The sequence below is a fragment of the Metopolophium dirhodum genome, chromosome 1 (genome assembly GCF_019925205.1).
Source record: "Metopolophium dirhodum isolate CAU chromosome 1, ASM1992520v1, whole genome shotgun sequence".
NCBI lineage: Eukaryota > Metazoa > Arthropoda > Insecta > Hemiptera > Aphididae > Metopolophium > Metopolophium dirhodum.
In genome coordinates this window covers 37,660,749-37,675,141 of record NC_083560.1, presented here as the reverse complement: position 1 = coordinate 37,675,141, position 14,393 = coordinate 37,660,749, and the positions used below count along the sequence as shown (strand labels likewise).

The 14,393-nt window shown below is 27.9% G+C and overlaps 1 protein-coding gene across 1 annotated transcript; it reads right to left on the bottom strand.

Moving 5' to 3' along the window:
• Positions 1–17: 17 nt before the first annotated feature.
• LOC132937858 (uncharacterized) lies at positions 18–13,733 on the bottom strand. The gene is made up of 6 exons (XM_061004443.1): positions 13,706–13,733; positions 12,643–12,768; positions 12,411–12,581; positions 12,330–12,349; positions 10,898–11,027; positions 18–115 (listed from the first exon to the last, which is right to left on the bottom strand). Exons 1-6 carry the CDS (start codon positions 13,731–13,733, stop codon positions 18–20), a joined length of 573 nt encoding a protein of 190 aa, XP_060860426.1.
• Positions 13,734–14,393: the final 660 nt, after the last annotated feature.

Here is a 14,393-nt window from a genome sequence, read left to right as displayed (position 1 = left end):
TCGTCTTTATTTTTTGACTAGTCACATTGTCTTTTTTTTTGCTTCTTTTTTGTTACTTCGTCACAATCTAAGTCTCCTGACTTCATGTTGTCGGCCTTAATTCTGTCATCAATTTCTAGAAAATATAAATTTCAAATGAACAAAGTATTTTAAGAACCCTTTAAAATTATACAATCTACAAAGTTGTGTCAAGACTCAAGATATATATCTAATACCTATATGTATTATGTTTATGTATACTATATATTATGTATCTATTGACTATAATTGATTACAAAATATTAGTTAATACCTATATTATATCTACTTACTGTTAAAATTTTGATAAATTGAAACCCTTCTACTGTATGGTGATTTGGCTTATTAAAAAATTGGTTCCACCAAGCAAAATATACTTTGTCATGGTTCCACCTAGGTACCTACTTACCATACAGTGGCACAAAGTACCAGGCTCAGAGAGTTACTTTTCTCCCCTCCCCTTCAATAATTTGCTGGTAGCACGAAGGTATATATGGCTATGTGGCTATGTGTCATGAATGTATATATGATGTATCATAGCATATGGTTGAGATATATAATATACTTACATAATTCAATTGTATGATTAATTTATATAGGTACCTAAAGCAGTAAATATTATATAGACATTTTTAGATGGTAAATTGCGAAACTTGACCACCGTAAAAAAATATTTGTGACACTACTATAGTAGTTATAGAGTAGGTAATGGAAAAATAAATAAATAATTAATAAATATCCTTAGAAATAGAGGCTGACAGAATGTCGCACTTAAAAACATTTTTTCTTCACGTTATAACGCGGTACCTAACTACATTCCTTGTTGTTTATTCTAAAACGCATTAATCAAATTTTTTAGATTTTCTCTTAAACTGTTTGAACTATTACTAAGTATATCGCAATGAATTTGAATGTAAAATATTGCTTTTAAGGCCCTTACAAAATCTTGGTTTTTGGCATAGCTCTGAAATAAAATAGCCGTATATACATGATCACATTTTCACCAAATGTTTTTATTAGCGATTTCCATATAACGTAGATATTCAAATATAATTTAACTCTTTTTGAACTATTTATAAACATGAGAAAATTTTGATTTTTATTAGTTTTTTTAATATTCAAGGGTCAAAGGTTTCAAAGGTCAAAAACCTTGAAAATTTAATACATTTCATAAAAAAATATTTCTATTTATATCTAAGTTTTAATACAATATTCCTCATAAGTTTTCCACATACAATCATTACATTTTTCATGTACAAAAATACGTTTAGCCCAAACCTTCAACGTTTTACTGAAGACAGTTTATCCAAGTACATGATAGTGATTTTTTTAATACACACTAGTTAAATACAATAATACAATAATATACAAACTATTTAATTTTTTTTGTAATTGCTTTTTTATATTATAAATTATATGCTTTTTTTACTTATTATATTGCCTTTAAATCCGATCCCTAATGATCTGAGAGCACGGCAGTGCGCCAGACCAAGTTCCAGCAATGCCAGTGTATCTTTACACGAACCATACTTCGTCCAGTTTTTCTAACCCATATATCTCTGTTTCCCCTTAAGATAAACTTAAGATAAACTAACAATTAAGCACTTAGTCAACTTGATAATTGATAACGTTGTGCTTTAGTGTCAATAATAATAAACGTCGATGAAAGCGCGTGGTTTGTCACGTATAAAAGGGTTTTTTCTATCTTTGATGACGATATGCGGCTTTTACCGTTATCTTAACAAATATTATTATTTATATTCCTGACAGGCCTATCATCATTAATATAGATTTATTTCAAAGATGTCGATGCATTGTTTTACATCATGTTAGATTGTCGTAACAGCTGAAATGTACTACATCATTCACACAAAGTGAGATCACGAAAAAACATTGGCCACAGTGAGTACCTGCCTATTATTATACCTATAATTTAACAGCTAATATTTAATTTTCACCGTTTATTATATATTTATATGTATAACCGTTTGGATCTGGGTTAATTTGATGGTAGATAAGAGGAGAGTACGCTAGGCGCAAATTTTAGGGGGTGCTAAAATTATGTATAATATCTATCACACTAACCCATAGGCCGAGGCTTCGCCCTCACAAGTCATAGACGCAAGGTTTTAAAATGTATTTCCTCATATATTATTATTTATTATTGTTAAGCGCTTTTTAGGGACTTTCACTAAAGGTAAATATATATAAAAGTAAAAGTATTCCACAACATTTCAAACATGGTTCTGGAATCTGGACCCCGCAAAACAATTAAGTACCAGGCCACGTTGAACGTCAAGCCTACACATTATATTATATTTATGTACAGTGGTATATTGACTAATAAATTATTACTTATTACACTCACAAAATAAATAATGTTCGAATTATTAGGTACCAAGTAGTATATATGACAACACGGGACAAACAATAATAATTGTAGAAGATAATTGTCCCTTGAAAATACTCGAATTCTCTCTATTTATATTACAATGCGAATTCATAACCTTCTTGGGGGGCATACATGTGTCGCGCTTTTTGACACTAGTTGTCCCGTATAATAAATATTATCATATTGTATAGTATTTGATATTACCAGCTACCTATGTGTTCGCAGATGTGTTAACCACCATAGTAACTAATTTACTATTTAATTAATAATATTTTTGATTTTACCCCGATTTCGGTTCGAAAAAAAACGTAGAACATTTGTTTGGAGTTTCTTGATATTCGTGTACGTTATAGTCCGAATATTTTATATTTAAAATGTATTAAAGTTCATCAAAATAAATCATTAGTAGTGGACTTTTATATTTTTATAAATATTATGAAAATGACACAATTCGTAATTATGTAGGTATATAATTGTTTCGATCGATTCTATACAAAAACTTTCTGATGTAAATAACAGATGAATAAAAAAAATGAATTGCAATCTTTGACATGAAAAAACTCACGCAAATAAAATAATAAACAAAAAACCGACTTTTATCTGGTATACCGGGCGTTTTGTATAGGCAATATAAGTACATTCCGGATGTTATGGCTTGGCGGTGTTATTGTACAAGTATGTCAAATTGTATGCGATTCAATAATTATGTTTTGAACAGGTTGTTTCTCAACACAAAACCAATTGTTAACGCCGTTAATGAATTCGATATTTGAATTTTGAACGTTAAAACGCTGGTTGTGTTCGCTCACACACAATCAACACTATAACCAAACTGCAATCCGAAAAGCATATAAAAACACTATATTGGGTGTTGAATTTTTTTGTTAGTTACCTATTAGCCGTCGGAAGTTCGTGTTCTGTAACGTTTGTGTCAAGCAATCGATAAATTTTTACAAGGCTGGACAAGTTAACGATTTTTTTTAACTCGTTAAGTTAAGTTATATTGAAATAATTAAGTTGAGTTAAAAGTTACTTGTATTTTTTTCGTTAACTTGTTAAGTTAAAAGTTAACTTTGAAAAAAAGTAACTTAACTTATTGTTAAGTTAAAATTTGCTAATTTTCGAAAATTCCAGACATAATATTGTTTATTAGATAGTTTTTCTTTACGCTCAAGAAAATTACTGGGGAAATTTAAAATTATACATCAAAGTAAAACATTTAAAAATTTGAATTATTCTTCAGACAAAAATTAACTTAATTTAGATATTTTTGAAATAAAATTAACTAGAAGTTAACACGTTAATCTTGAAAAAAAAAAGTAACTTGTTAAGTTAAAAGTTAATTTGAAAAAAAAAGTAACGAGTAAATTAACTTAACGTTTTAACTTTTAACTCGATAATGCTTAGCCTTGGATTTTTATTCGACTGTCACCTATAGTGAAAGGAATGCCACTGGTTGGGAGCACACTAGCTCAGTTTATTAGATACTAGCAAATAAACATAATAATTATAATAATATATTATATAAAATATTAAAATTAAATACTTTAAAAGCACCGCGAAGTACCACGAATAATATTTTTAAATCAAAACAGAATAACTAAAATCGTTATTCTTTGTTTAATAATATTATAATGCTGTCCTAATCTGAACTTAAGATGACCATACAAAAAATACTGTGTTAATAATTTTTAGATTTTTAGATTTTTTGTTTACAGTACCTACCTACCTATGAACTATTTATGAGAAATCTCGTATTAAATGTTTGACCATTTTTGACCATTTGATATGATAATTGAACATTTTATAAATGTTTAACTACAAAATGATTTACAAATGGATACTGATGAACAACAACAGCTATTATAATAGTTATGACCAGGGTTAGGATTTTATAGCATTTGCATATTTCTCATGAGATGCTTTAAAAATAGCAGAGTAAGCTAAAAATGTGTTTCATGATACAGATAACTCAAATTAAAAATTTTATTTTGCATATTTTGCGAATTTTTAGTGCTTTTTTTGGACTTTTTGAAATTTGCATTTTTATCTATTTTTGAATCAAAATCGGTCATATTTTATTAAATTATATTTTAGTAAACGTGTTAATGGATTTTTTTCAATCGAATTATTACGATAATTTCGTATTAAGTATTTAGTGCTAATTTTTGTTATCTACTGATTTTGTTGGGTTTTTTTAGATGTTTTCTACTGCGATTATTAATCGTTGATTATCAACGAACGAGCGTTAAATGCGTTGTATAGTCAATTTATTTGGATTCTGATCACACTGACTTAATTTTTTCAAATCTTAAGCAACTACGTATAATAATTTGTAAGTGATTAAAAAATTTCTTTTTTTTGCATATTTTGTTGTTTTTATTGCATATTTTTAGCGCATATTTAGCGATATTTGAGGTAATATTATAGCGCATATTTATACAATTTTAAGTGCTATAAAATCCCAACCCTGGTTATGACTTTATGAGGAAATCTGTAATAAATTTTCATGCTCTTTTACACAGCGAAAAATCAATTAGTGTCTCCATCGTAGATTTCAAAATGAACAATTTTCAAACCAAAATCAAAATTGTAATGTTATGTTTAGTGTGTAATATACCTATATTATATGTGCGTAGGTATATTAAATGTATTTAATAGCTACTATACACAGTATAGCGCGAATATAAAACGTTCGCCGCGATAGAGAACGCCGAGGTTATGGATATGGGACAAAACAAAATGTAAAATGTAATATTTATGTAATATGTAATAATTTATGGACACACACGTCCGTCCGTCGATTTCTAAAAGTTCAAATGTTGATGACATTGGATTTTCACGCGTAAATAAACGATTTCTCATAGAATGATATTTTTATTTTTTGTTGTTGGTATATTCAATAACAAATAAACGTTAGAATTTTCACCAAATAATAATTTTATGAATGTATAATAAATATGATATTAATATAATTTTATTTATAATAATAGTTTTACACTTTTACGTAAGTCTTCATTTAAAAAACATTTTGAATCTTTTTGAGTTATTTATTGATATGTAAAGATTTAAATTTGTAAAATTTGTTTTTTCTATAAATGACGATAAAATTATTTTGTTGGGTCGAAAGGTTTGAAAATGCTAGGTTAATACTAGGTTCCTCATAAGTTATAATATTAGCAGTTCAACAACATTAAAGATACTTAGGCAAAATTATGTTTTTTTAAGCAATTCGTTAAAATTACGAAAGTTTGCAAATATAATTTTGTAGTAAAAATTACAGAGTTTCAAAACGTTATAACGAAAATTAATGAAAAAAAAATAAACAAAATCAATAAACGAAAAACGAAAATAATCTAATATTATTAAACATAATAAAACATTAGACATAATAAATCATTAATCATAAATCATAATTAATGATTAAAAATAAACAATAAACGTATAGGTATGTATTATAATGTAACATAAAACAATTGCAAATAACGTCTGTGCGTTGAACCAGTGGCGTGTAGAAAATTGTTTGTGTGAGGCCCAATGCATTTTTATTTTGACTACTACCACCACCACTACTTTTATAAGTACAAACTGACAATTTACAAGTCCCCTATCTTCCCAACGGTTTGTTATTTGTTAACATTTAATTATCTATTATGACAAGTCAATCTATCATATTATTCTCATGGCCTCATGCCCTCACATCAGTACACCCCACCACCCGGCAGCCACCCATTTATGTTGAGGCATAGGCCTGAAAAAATTATCTTCACCACGCCACTACGTTGAACTTAACCTAACTATAGTTTTTAAAGTACTATAGTATGTATAAGTATGAATCTTACAAGTTATGATCACGAACAGTTTAAAATTGGCAAACCTATGTTAACAGTAATTTGTATTTTTGAAATACGCTGCTTGTTTTATAAATATTGAATTTAATATAATATTAGTTTATTTCTGTAATTCAAATTTAAATAAGATACAGAACTGCGAACGTGTGGTTTGGTTACCTACCTACTAAATACTTATGAAACATTAACATTATTATGCCATTTCAAGTTGTATTGTTATTGTTGTACATACCTATATTTTTTAATAAAATCTATTATTTTATCTTTCATTCATGCCATAATATTTGAGCAATATTTGACACCTAAACTAAATATATAACTATATATATATATATATATACTGTAATATTGATTTATAAGTAATATGGGAAGACAGAAAGAGGGTGAGTGAGTGGTGATCGTGAGACTCGGTTACCACTGACCACCAGTGTTAGAGCCAGGTGCTGATCGTGTGACTCGATCGCCACTGGACGTCAAAGTTTAATAAAAGTGCTTATTATAAAATATAAAGTTTGTTTATTTGTGTACGTATGTTAACGGCGTATACGACAGTGGTTACCTAATGGCTAATTACCTTATCTATACCAAAAATAACAATATAATTTATAAAAAAAAAAAATTAGCAAATAGTGGATGTCGCTCTGCTGTACAGTAGGTTACAAGCGTGTCACTGTATAATGAATGGTATTTAATTTGAATTCAATGATAATATAATATCATATTGTATACAAAAAACGATACTGAGCGGTGATGGTCTGTCAGCGTGGATATTTAATATTATATTTATATTATTATTAGGTATTTATTATTAATACGGTGGAAGTTAAGTTGAATTAATATTATAAAATCACAAAAAAATAACTAAAATTGTTAATGTAATTTCTTACAAATTTAAACATGAAATAACTATAAAAAAACGGTGTTTTTATATTTATGAGATTTTTTGGTTAATAGCCTACTTCCGTGGAATCTTGTTGTAAGTTTCCAATCCTTAGCTATTAAATTTACACATTTTATAATTTATTAACTACAAAATCATTTTTACATTTTAAATTTGATAAATGTTGTCAAAATTCGAATTTCAAATGGTTATATAAAAAAAAAATTGTCCCTATGTATTTTTAATATTTTTAAGCTGCTATTCTAACAATATATCAGGAGCTTTGTATTACATTTTCATGCTTTTTTACCCAACAAATACAATTTTAATGATATTTATCAAAAAAAAAACTAAAAAAATTGATAACTGACAATGATCGTAAATAACCTCAAAAACCTCAAACACTAGCTCATAAAAATTGAATTTGATTTGCTTGAAGACATTTTTTTTTTGATACAGTTAGACAAACTTATGAAGAATCCCGTATTACATTTTCAAATATTAGATTTAAAAAGGAAAATTTGTATGAATTCTTAACACTAAATAATTTGCTAATTTTCGTGATTTGTCCGTATTTTGTCAAAATTTGAACTTTAAATGCTTACAAAAAAAAAACTGTGTCTAAGCAGGATGTTTAATATTTTTCATATTTCATAGTAACAATATAGTAGGAGCCTTATTGTATTAAATATTCGAACTTTTTTACTAAACGAATAAATTTTTATTGACATTATTTTGTACTAGCCGGGAGCGGATAATAATAAAAGACGCGAGCCCGGTTATCTCAATACTTCGTGCGCGTATGCAGCACAACTATAACACTATATAGGCCGACCGGCTATTGTGTGTATGTGTGAGCCGTGGTGTAAATAGCTCGATCAGCAGTGGACGGGATTGCCGAGCAAAATACTGATGAGCTACGTGTGATATGAGTGTGTGAGTGTGTAAATATGTTTGTGTGCGGTGGATACCTACTTTGTAACGAGACAGAACACGCACTCCCAATTTCCTGCAAATAACGATTCTACTAGCGCGCGCAGTGCACTCCCCGTAAGAAATGTGTCGTGAACCGAACGCGCCGACGCGCCACCAGCCGAATAATAATGAACTATCCCCTCGGGTGCGTTCGAATATGAATAGTTAGAGTAGAGTACGTTTAGAGTAGGTTAGAATTACAGTAAAGTAGAGTAGAGTTGATTTTGTTAACTTCGGAGATAAGCATTATTATTAGTGGAGTTAAAACAACCTACCTATTTTTTCGGGTTAAAGAGTTAACCCGGAGTATAACAACTTTGCGTTACCGAACGATAGTACAGAGTTAACTCTGCGTTCCCGAACGATAGTACACAGTTAACTCTGCGTTCCCGAACGAAGTTGGGTAACTATTTTTTTATAGAGTTAACTAGAGTTGAGTTTTCGAACGCACCCGAGGGGGCAACACGCGCCGGGCACACACACTAGATAGCGTGCAACTCGCACCCGCTATGAGAATGAGCGTACCAGTAGTCAAATTCATCGTTAAGACTTAATAAAATGTAACAAAAACAACAATAACAGTAAGAATGTAACCTTAGACCCAAACCATCAATAACCCATCACCCACAGGCCACAGTTGTAAATATACCACTTGATACCCACAAAAGACGCACACTACTACCGGGCACCGGCCATTCCCGCAGACGGAAGCAGCCGCGATGGTCGATATATACGCCCCTGGAGAGACGACCAAACAACGAAAAACGTAAAACGACAATACGATTCGTACCGTTTCGGTCACCGGTGACAAACTAGTGTCTGGGGCCAGCAATAGCTGGTTCTAATTGACCGGTACGAGCCGCCGCCGTCCATATACTACATTGCCACAATATCCACCCAAGCTGCCAACTATATCACCCAGTCCAAATACCAACTAGCGTGAGTCCAAGTAAAATCATCGATATTATCAACTGTATTCCTTGTTAAACGTATTTTTAGTTGTTAAGCTGTTTTAAACGGTATAATTAAATACAAAAGAAAACACTGTCATATAAATATTTATTGAAAATTTATAATAAACATAAAAATAATAATTTAATGAACCAAATCGTCTTAATCGAGTTCGTTTATTTTATTACAACTTAAAACTATTACATAATATAGTAACACGGATTTTTTATGATAAGGTATTGACTATTGGTCTATAATTTAAATAATACACATTTTGATAATATCCGGCCCTTCAGGCCTAACAAGTGAAAATAATGGATTACACAAATGTATAGAGTTATGTGAGCAACCAATAAATTACATATTTATATAAATAATATTCATAATAATAACCAATACAAATAATTTAAAGACTCACAGTTCGACGGTTCACTCTGCTGGCCAGCTCGTACCTGCGTCTAAATAATATCATTTAATAATGCGATTTTCACACAAACACACACACACACACACACAATAATACCAAAAGGTTTACAATAATAAATACAATGGCAATTCGTGCCTGCGAAATATACAATAAATATAATAATGTGGCAATTGGTGCCTATGAATTTAACACTAAAAATTGATGTTTGCGTTTACAATAATAATGAATAATGATATCAATGCTGCGAATTGCGGGCAATATATAATTATGTTCAATAGTCAAGGGTTAACAGATTTCTAGGCTGATTTCTTACAAATAAAATTTTATTGACATTCATAGAAAAAAAAACTAAAAATTAATCAATTAATAAAATAAAAACAGCTCAAAACAAGTCAATTTTAAGGTGTATAGAAAATGCTAATTTAAATATTCAGTGAAAATGTCATGTATCTACAGTCATAGTAATAATTATTATTATATAGCTCTGCAACATTGTCAATTAACTTTAAAGGATAGAATTTTGTTAAAAATTACAATTGTAATCAAATATTACAGTTTACTTAAATCCATAAACAATTTCACCACACACTGAACAAAATAAAAATAGTTGGAAAACGTGTAGACACTTATTTAATGGATTTACATAATTTTTTAATGACAACAATAATATTATATTACCTACTTACTTCAAATAATTAAAAGTAGTAATTTTATTGAACTTTATATCAAATAAATATGTAATGACACTAATGACTAGTGCAGTTATTTGTAATATTACTTATAAGTCATTTTAATACAAATTTAATATAAAACGTCAGCACATGAATTACATATCTAAATCTTATATATTATATAATATGAACATTACATTGTTACCTCACATTGAGATTTATTAATTACTTTTAAAGTCAAAGAAAAATGTATTATGTTCTAAAAAAATAATCATTAACAGTATCTTTTTAACCCACAATATATTTTTTTTTGCTTTTTTTTCAAACACACAGCTTCAAACATTGTTGACCATTAACTGCACATCTGACATGAGGTAAATTTATTCAGCCAGAGGTTTTGGTTAAGGTGACAATAGAGTTAACATTTGTTGTGAAGTGTCAACATTTGTTCTAGAGAAATAAAAAAAAAAATGTATTCAAATAACTGTGCATCAAAATGTTGTTATATTATATTGAATGATTCTAAACAATACTGATACATAGACAAAACCTGCAACACTATTCCTAACAACGTCTTCTTCTATCATTGTATTGAAACTCTGAGCTAACGTGATGCATAAATATTTAGCCCTGTAAAAATTGTCAAACATTTTTTAAAAAATAATCTTAATGGAAAAGTATTTTTATTAAATAATATTATATACAACACACTAAATGTTTATTTATGTTTACCTGGAGTAACAGGCTCAAGTTTTGTATCTAAATCAGTTTTTTGCATATCTGATGGCATCAATGTATTTGGAATGGGTGGCACCTCCAATTCTCTACCTTCCAATCTCAACTTATTACTCCTTTCAACTACCTAATTATAAAATAAATCAAATTTATAATAATATATCATAATTTAATTTTACTATTTAATAAAATTTTTTTTTTAACTGTGTACATATTATATAATATGACTAATTTTTTAATACTCAGTTTATAGAAGTTAAATCAAATTTTACATCATGGCTATGATTAAACTAAATTAATTTTTGTTTTGATTATAATCTTTAGAAAATAATAATATTACTGTTGGTATAAAATATTTTAAATTTAATTGTTACATTATTTATGAATTATGATCAATATGACAATATGCAGCTTTTTATTTAATAAGTTTTAACCATAATTATAATGCTGGTGACATATACCTTTTTCCCAACTGTACTTGTTAATTATTAATCAAGAACAGTTGGCTGTGAAAATAAAATTAATACAAAATTAATCACGATAATTAAAACATAATATAATATAAAAAATTAGCACATATATATTCTAACACTAATGACTAATTACCATAAGAGTATACAATGTAAGAAAAAACCATTTATAACAAAAAACATTTTTTTGGACTAAAATTAGTAATTGCTATTTAATATTTTAATCTCTAATAAACAAATAATAACTAACTTTTAAAATGCAAAACAACAATAATAATTACAAATACTAGAGTATTTGATTTTTGCTAACATGGAACAATATAATAAAATAATCAATTATTATTTAGTTATGCAATATACCAAATGAGTCAGCTATATAATTTTAGTTGTTTGTATATATATAGTCACAGTAATGAGTTGTTAATTATTTTTAAATAAAATATCAGACATCATTGAAATAATGAATATACATTAAACTTTACAGGAAATAAATAAACAGTAAATCAGAGTAATTGATTTTTAAATTTATAAACCAAAAAAATTATGTTTAAGTTAAAGTTTACACGTGTTCTTCATAATACTTATTTAATTATTATTATTATCCTTTTACAACAGTAAAACGGTACGTTTAACTTAGTAAATATTTACAAAATATTGGAAGTGAAACTGAATAAATTATTATAATTAAATTAAAACTCAATTAATCCCATACCGACCCAATGTTTTTTTAAATATTCTTTCTAATTATATCAATGGCTACACGACAAATGGTGCTAAACGTTTTTCAAGGTATTCAGGAAGAGTTAAATCATTTCTTTTTACACATGAAGTCTCATATAAATCCTAAACTATGAAATTCAATATCACTTTAAATTATTATCAGAAAATAGTAAAATGTTAACCAATAGATAGAGCTCATCTCTTACTACCCAGTAATATATTATGATATGTCACTTAGCCTCATTTGTCGTGTAACCATCTGTATAATAGATATAATCATATAAATTAAGTTCAAATAATATTTAATAGATAAAAATTACTTCTAGGATTTTCATCCATTCGTTGATGAATAACTTCTGCCATACGAGATATTAAAGTGTTGTACAAAGTTGAATTAATACTCATGGTTGTATGTCCATAATGATAGACTAGTGGAGCTGCTTGGGAGAAACTTTCATCTACTTCGGCTGGCTTTTCTACCACGACTGCTCCTACAAATTATTATTCTCGTTAGGACTATTGTCTTATGATGAATTTAAAATCTATACAAACCAATTGTTCCTGGAACTGATATTTGTCCCTGACCCGGGTCCAGGTCGACATCAATGGGTCCACGACCAAGAGTATTGAACTCTACATCAGCAGATGATCGCGTTACGGTTCTACTCTTGGTATGAACTATGAGGTATTTTAAATCAGCATTTGGTAAAATTAGTAAATATTATTTTTGGTTAATTTAATTTTAGACACTTTTGACGTATAGACCTTTAGAAGTGCGTTGCTCACAGAGATGTATACTTACAACATGAACAAATATCAGAATATCTCAAATATTCTGTAAATTATGTTAACAAGATAACAAATTATCAGGTGTAACATAGTTCTGTTTTCAAGAAGTAACCAATATAAATTTTACTACCTATTTATTTTATATTTTGTATTAAACATAAACATTATTTTTATTCTTAATTCTTTATTAGTAGGAAATGGCCAGTGGAGGAAAACGGTATCTAATTTTCGGAAGAAGATGGCTACAACTGTTTTAGCCACCTAGGTAAAGGCATTGAAAAACTAAACCCTAAACACACCCTCCAAGTCTCATGAAATCTATTGATATAACTATTATTATTAATATTAATCATGATTGATAATATTATTATCAAATTAATGGTATAACTTTTTATTGAAAACAGTCCAGTTGGTATTTTTTGAGTCTATTTACTTTGCCAATGCCAATAACTAATGCTGCTTAAAAATATAGTGTAATATAGTATAAATCAAAATTATAAGTTAAAATTTTTATTTTATCTAACCAATTATATTATAAGTAACCTGTAGCAACTCTTTATACAGAAAACATAATACACGTACAGTATAGACAATTTTTGTTCACCGGTTTTAATAGTGTGCTGTTAGTTTTTTACATTAGAGTGAATTTTATTGAACTATTATACAATTTAAAGTTAATATTATCCAGGACAAGACATAGTCTTTTGATATTACTATTGTTTTTTTGTAAGTTATGACCTTTTTGAAAATCAACATAACTTACTTTATAATAATACCAATAAAAGCCCTATGTTGTTCCTTTTATAATAGGGCTGCCTCCACCCACTCATAAATATCACTTTCACTTCTACCATTCTCATACAATTGGTAACGATTGTTTCCGACAAATAAATTAAGGGGTCCAGCTACGTAAAGCAATCAGTCGCATGTGTGCAAACCATTGTACTATTAAGTTGAATAGAGTATAAAAAAATTGTATTACTTTATTAACTGTGTTGCCCATACTTATCAAGTTAATAATTGTACACTATAATTATAATTTAAATATAAAATATTTAGAATAATACACCGTGAAAATATTTTTAATACTTATATTTGTATACAGGGTCTTACAAAAATTAACAAAATACACAGTTAACTGAAAAACTTATCTAACATGTAATATTTATAATTGTTTTCTTTAGATAATAAACTGTGAATTTGTAACAAGATATACATCATTAAGAGATATTTTATGTTTATCACACAAAGTTATAATAATTACAACATAAAAATACAATTATTCTAAAATCATGTTTGATGTACTTAAAAAAATATGCTAAAATATTAAGTAGTATTATTTTTTGTTTGAATACCTATTAATTATAAACACATAAAATATTATTAGAAATAAACTTAATTAAAAAAATGAGAAATAATACTTATCACATTTTTTTAAACTATAAAATGTGCACTAAATAATTTTAAATGTAAACCGACAACATAATTTATATTTTAAATACCATATAAGTTAA

Excerpts from the sequence above, each read along its gene's own strand:
- LOC132937858 (XM_061004443.1), bottom strand. The coding sequence starts at position 13,733 with ATGGTAGAAGTGAAAGTGATATTTATGA. Across the intron at positions 12,769-13,705 it reads AGTGAAAGTGATATTTATGA|TTCATACCAAGAGTAGAACC; the intron begins GTGGGTGGAGGC and ends AATACCTCATAG. Across the intron at positions 116-10,897 it reads ACTTGAGCCTGTTACTCCAG|AAATTGATGACAGAATTAAG; the intron begins GTAAACATAAAT and ends TATATTTTCTAG.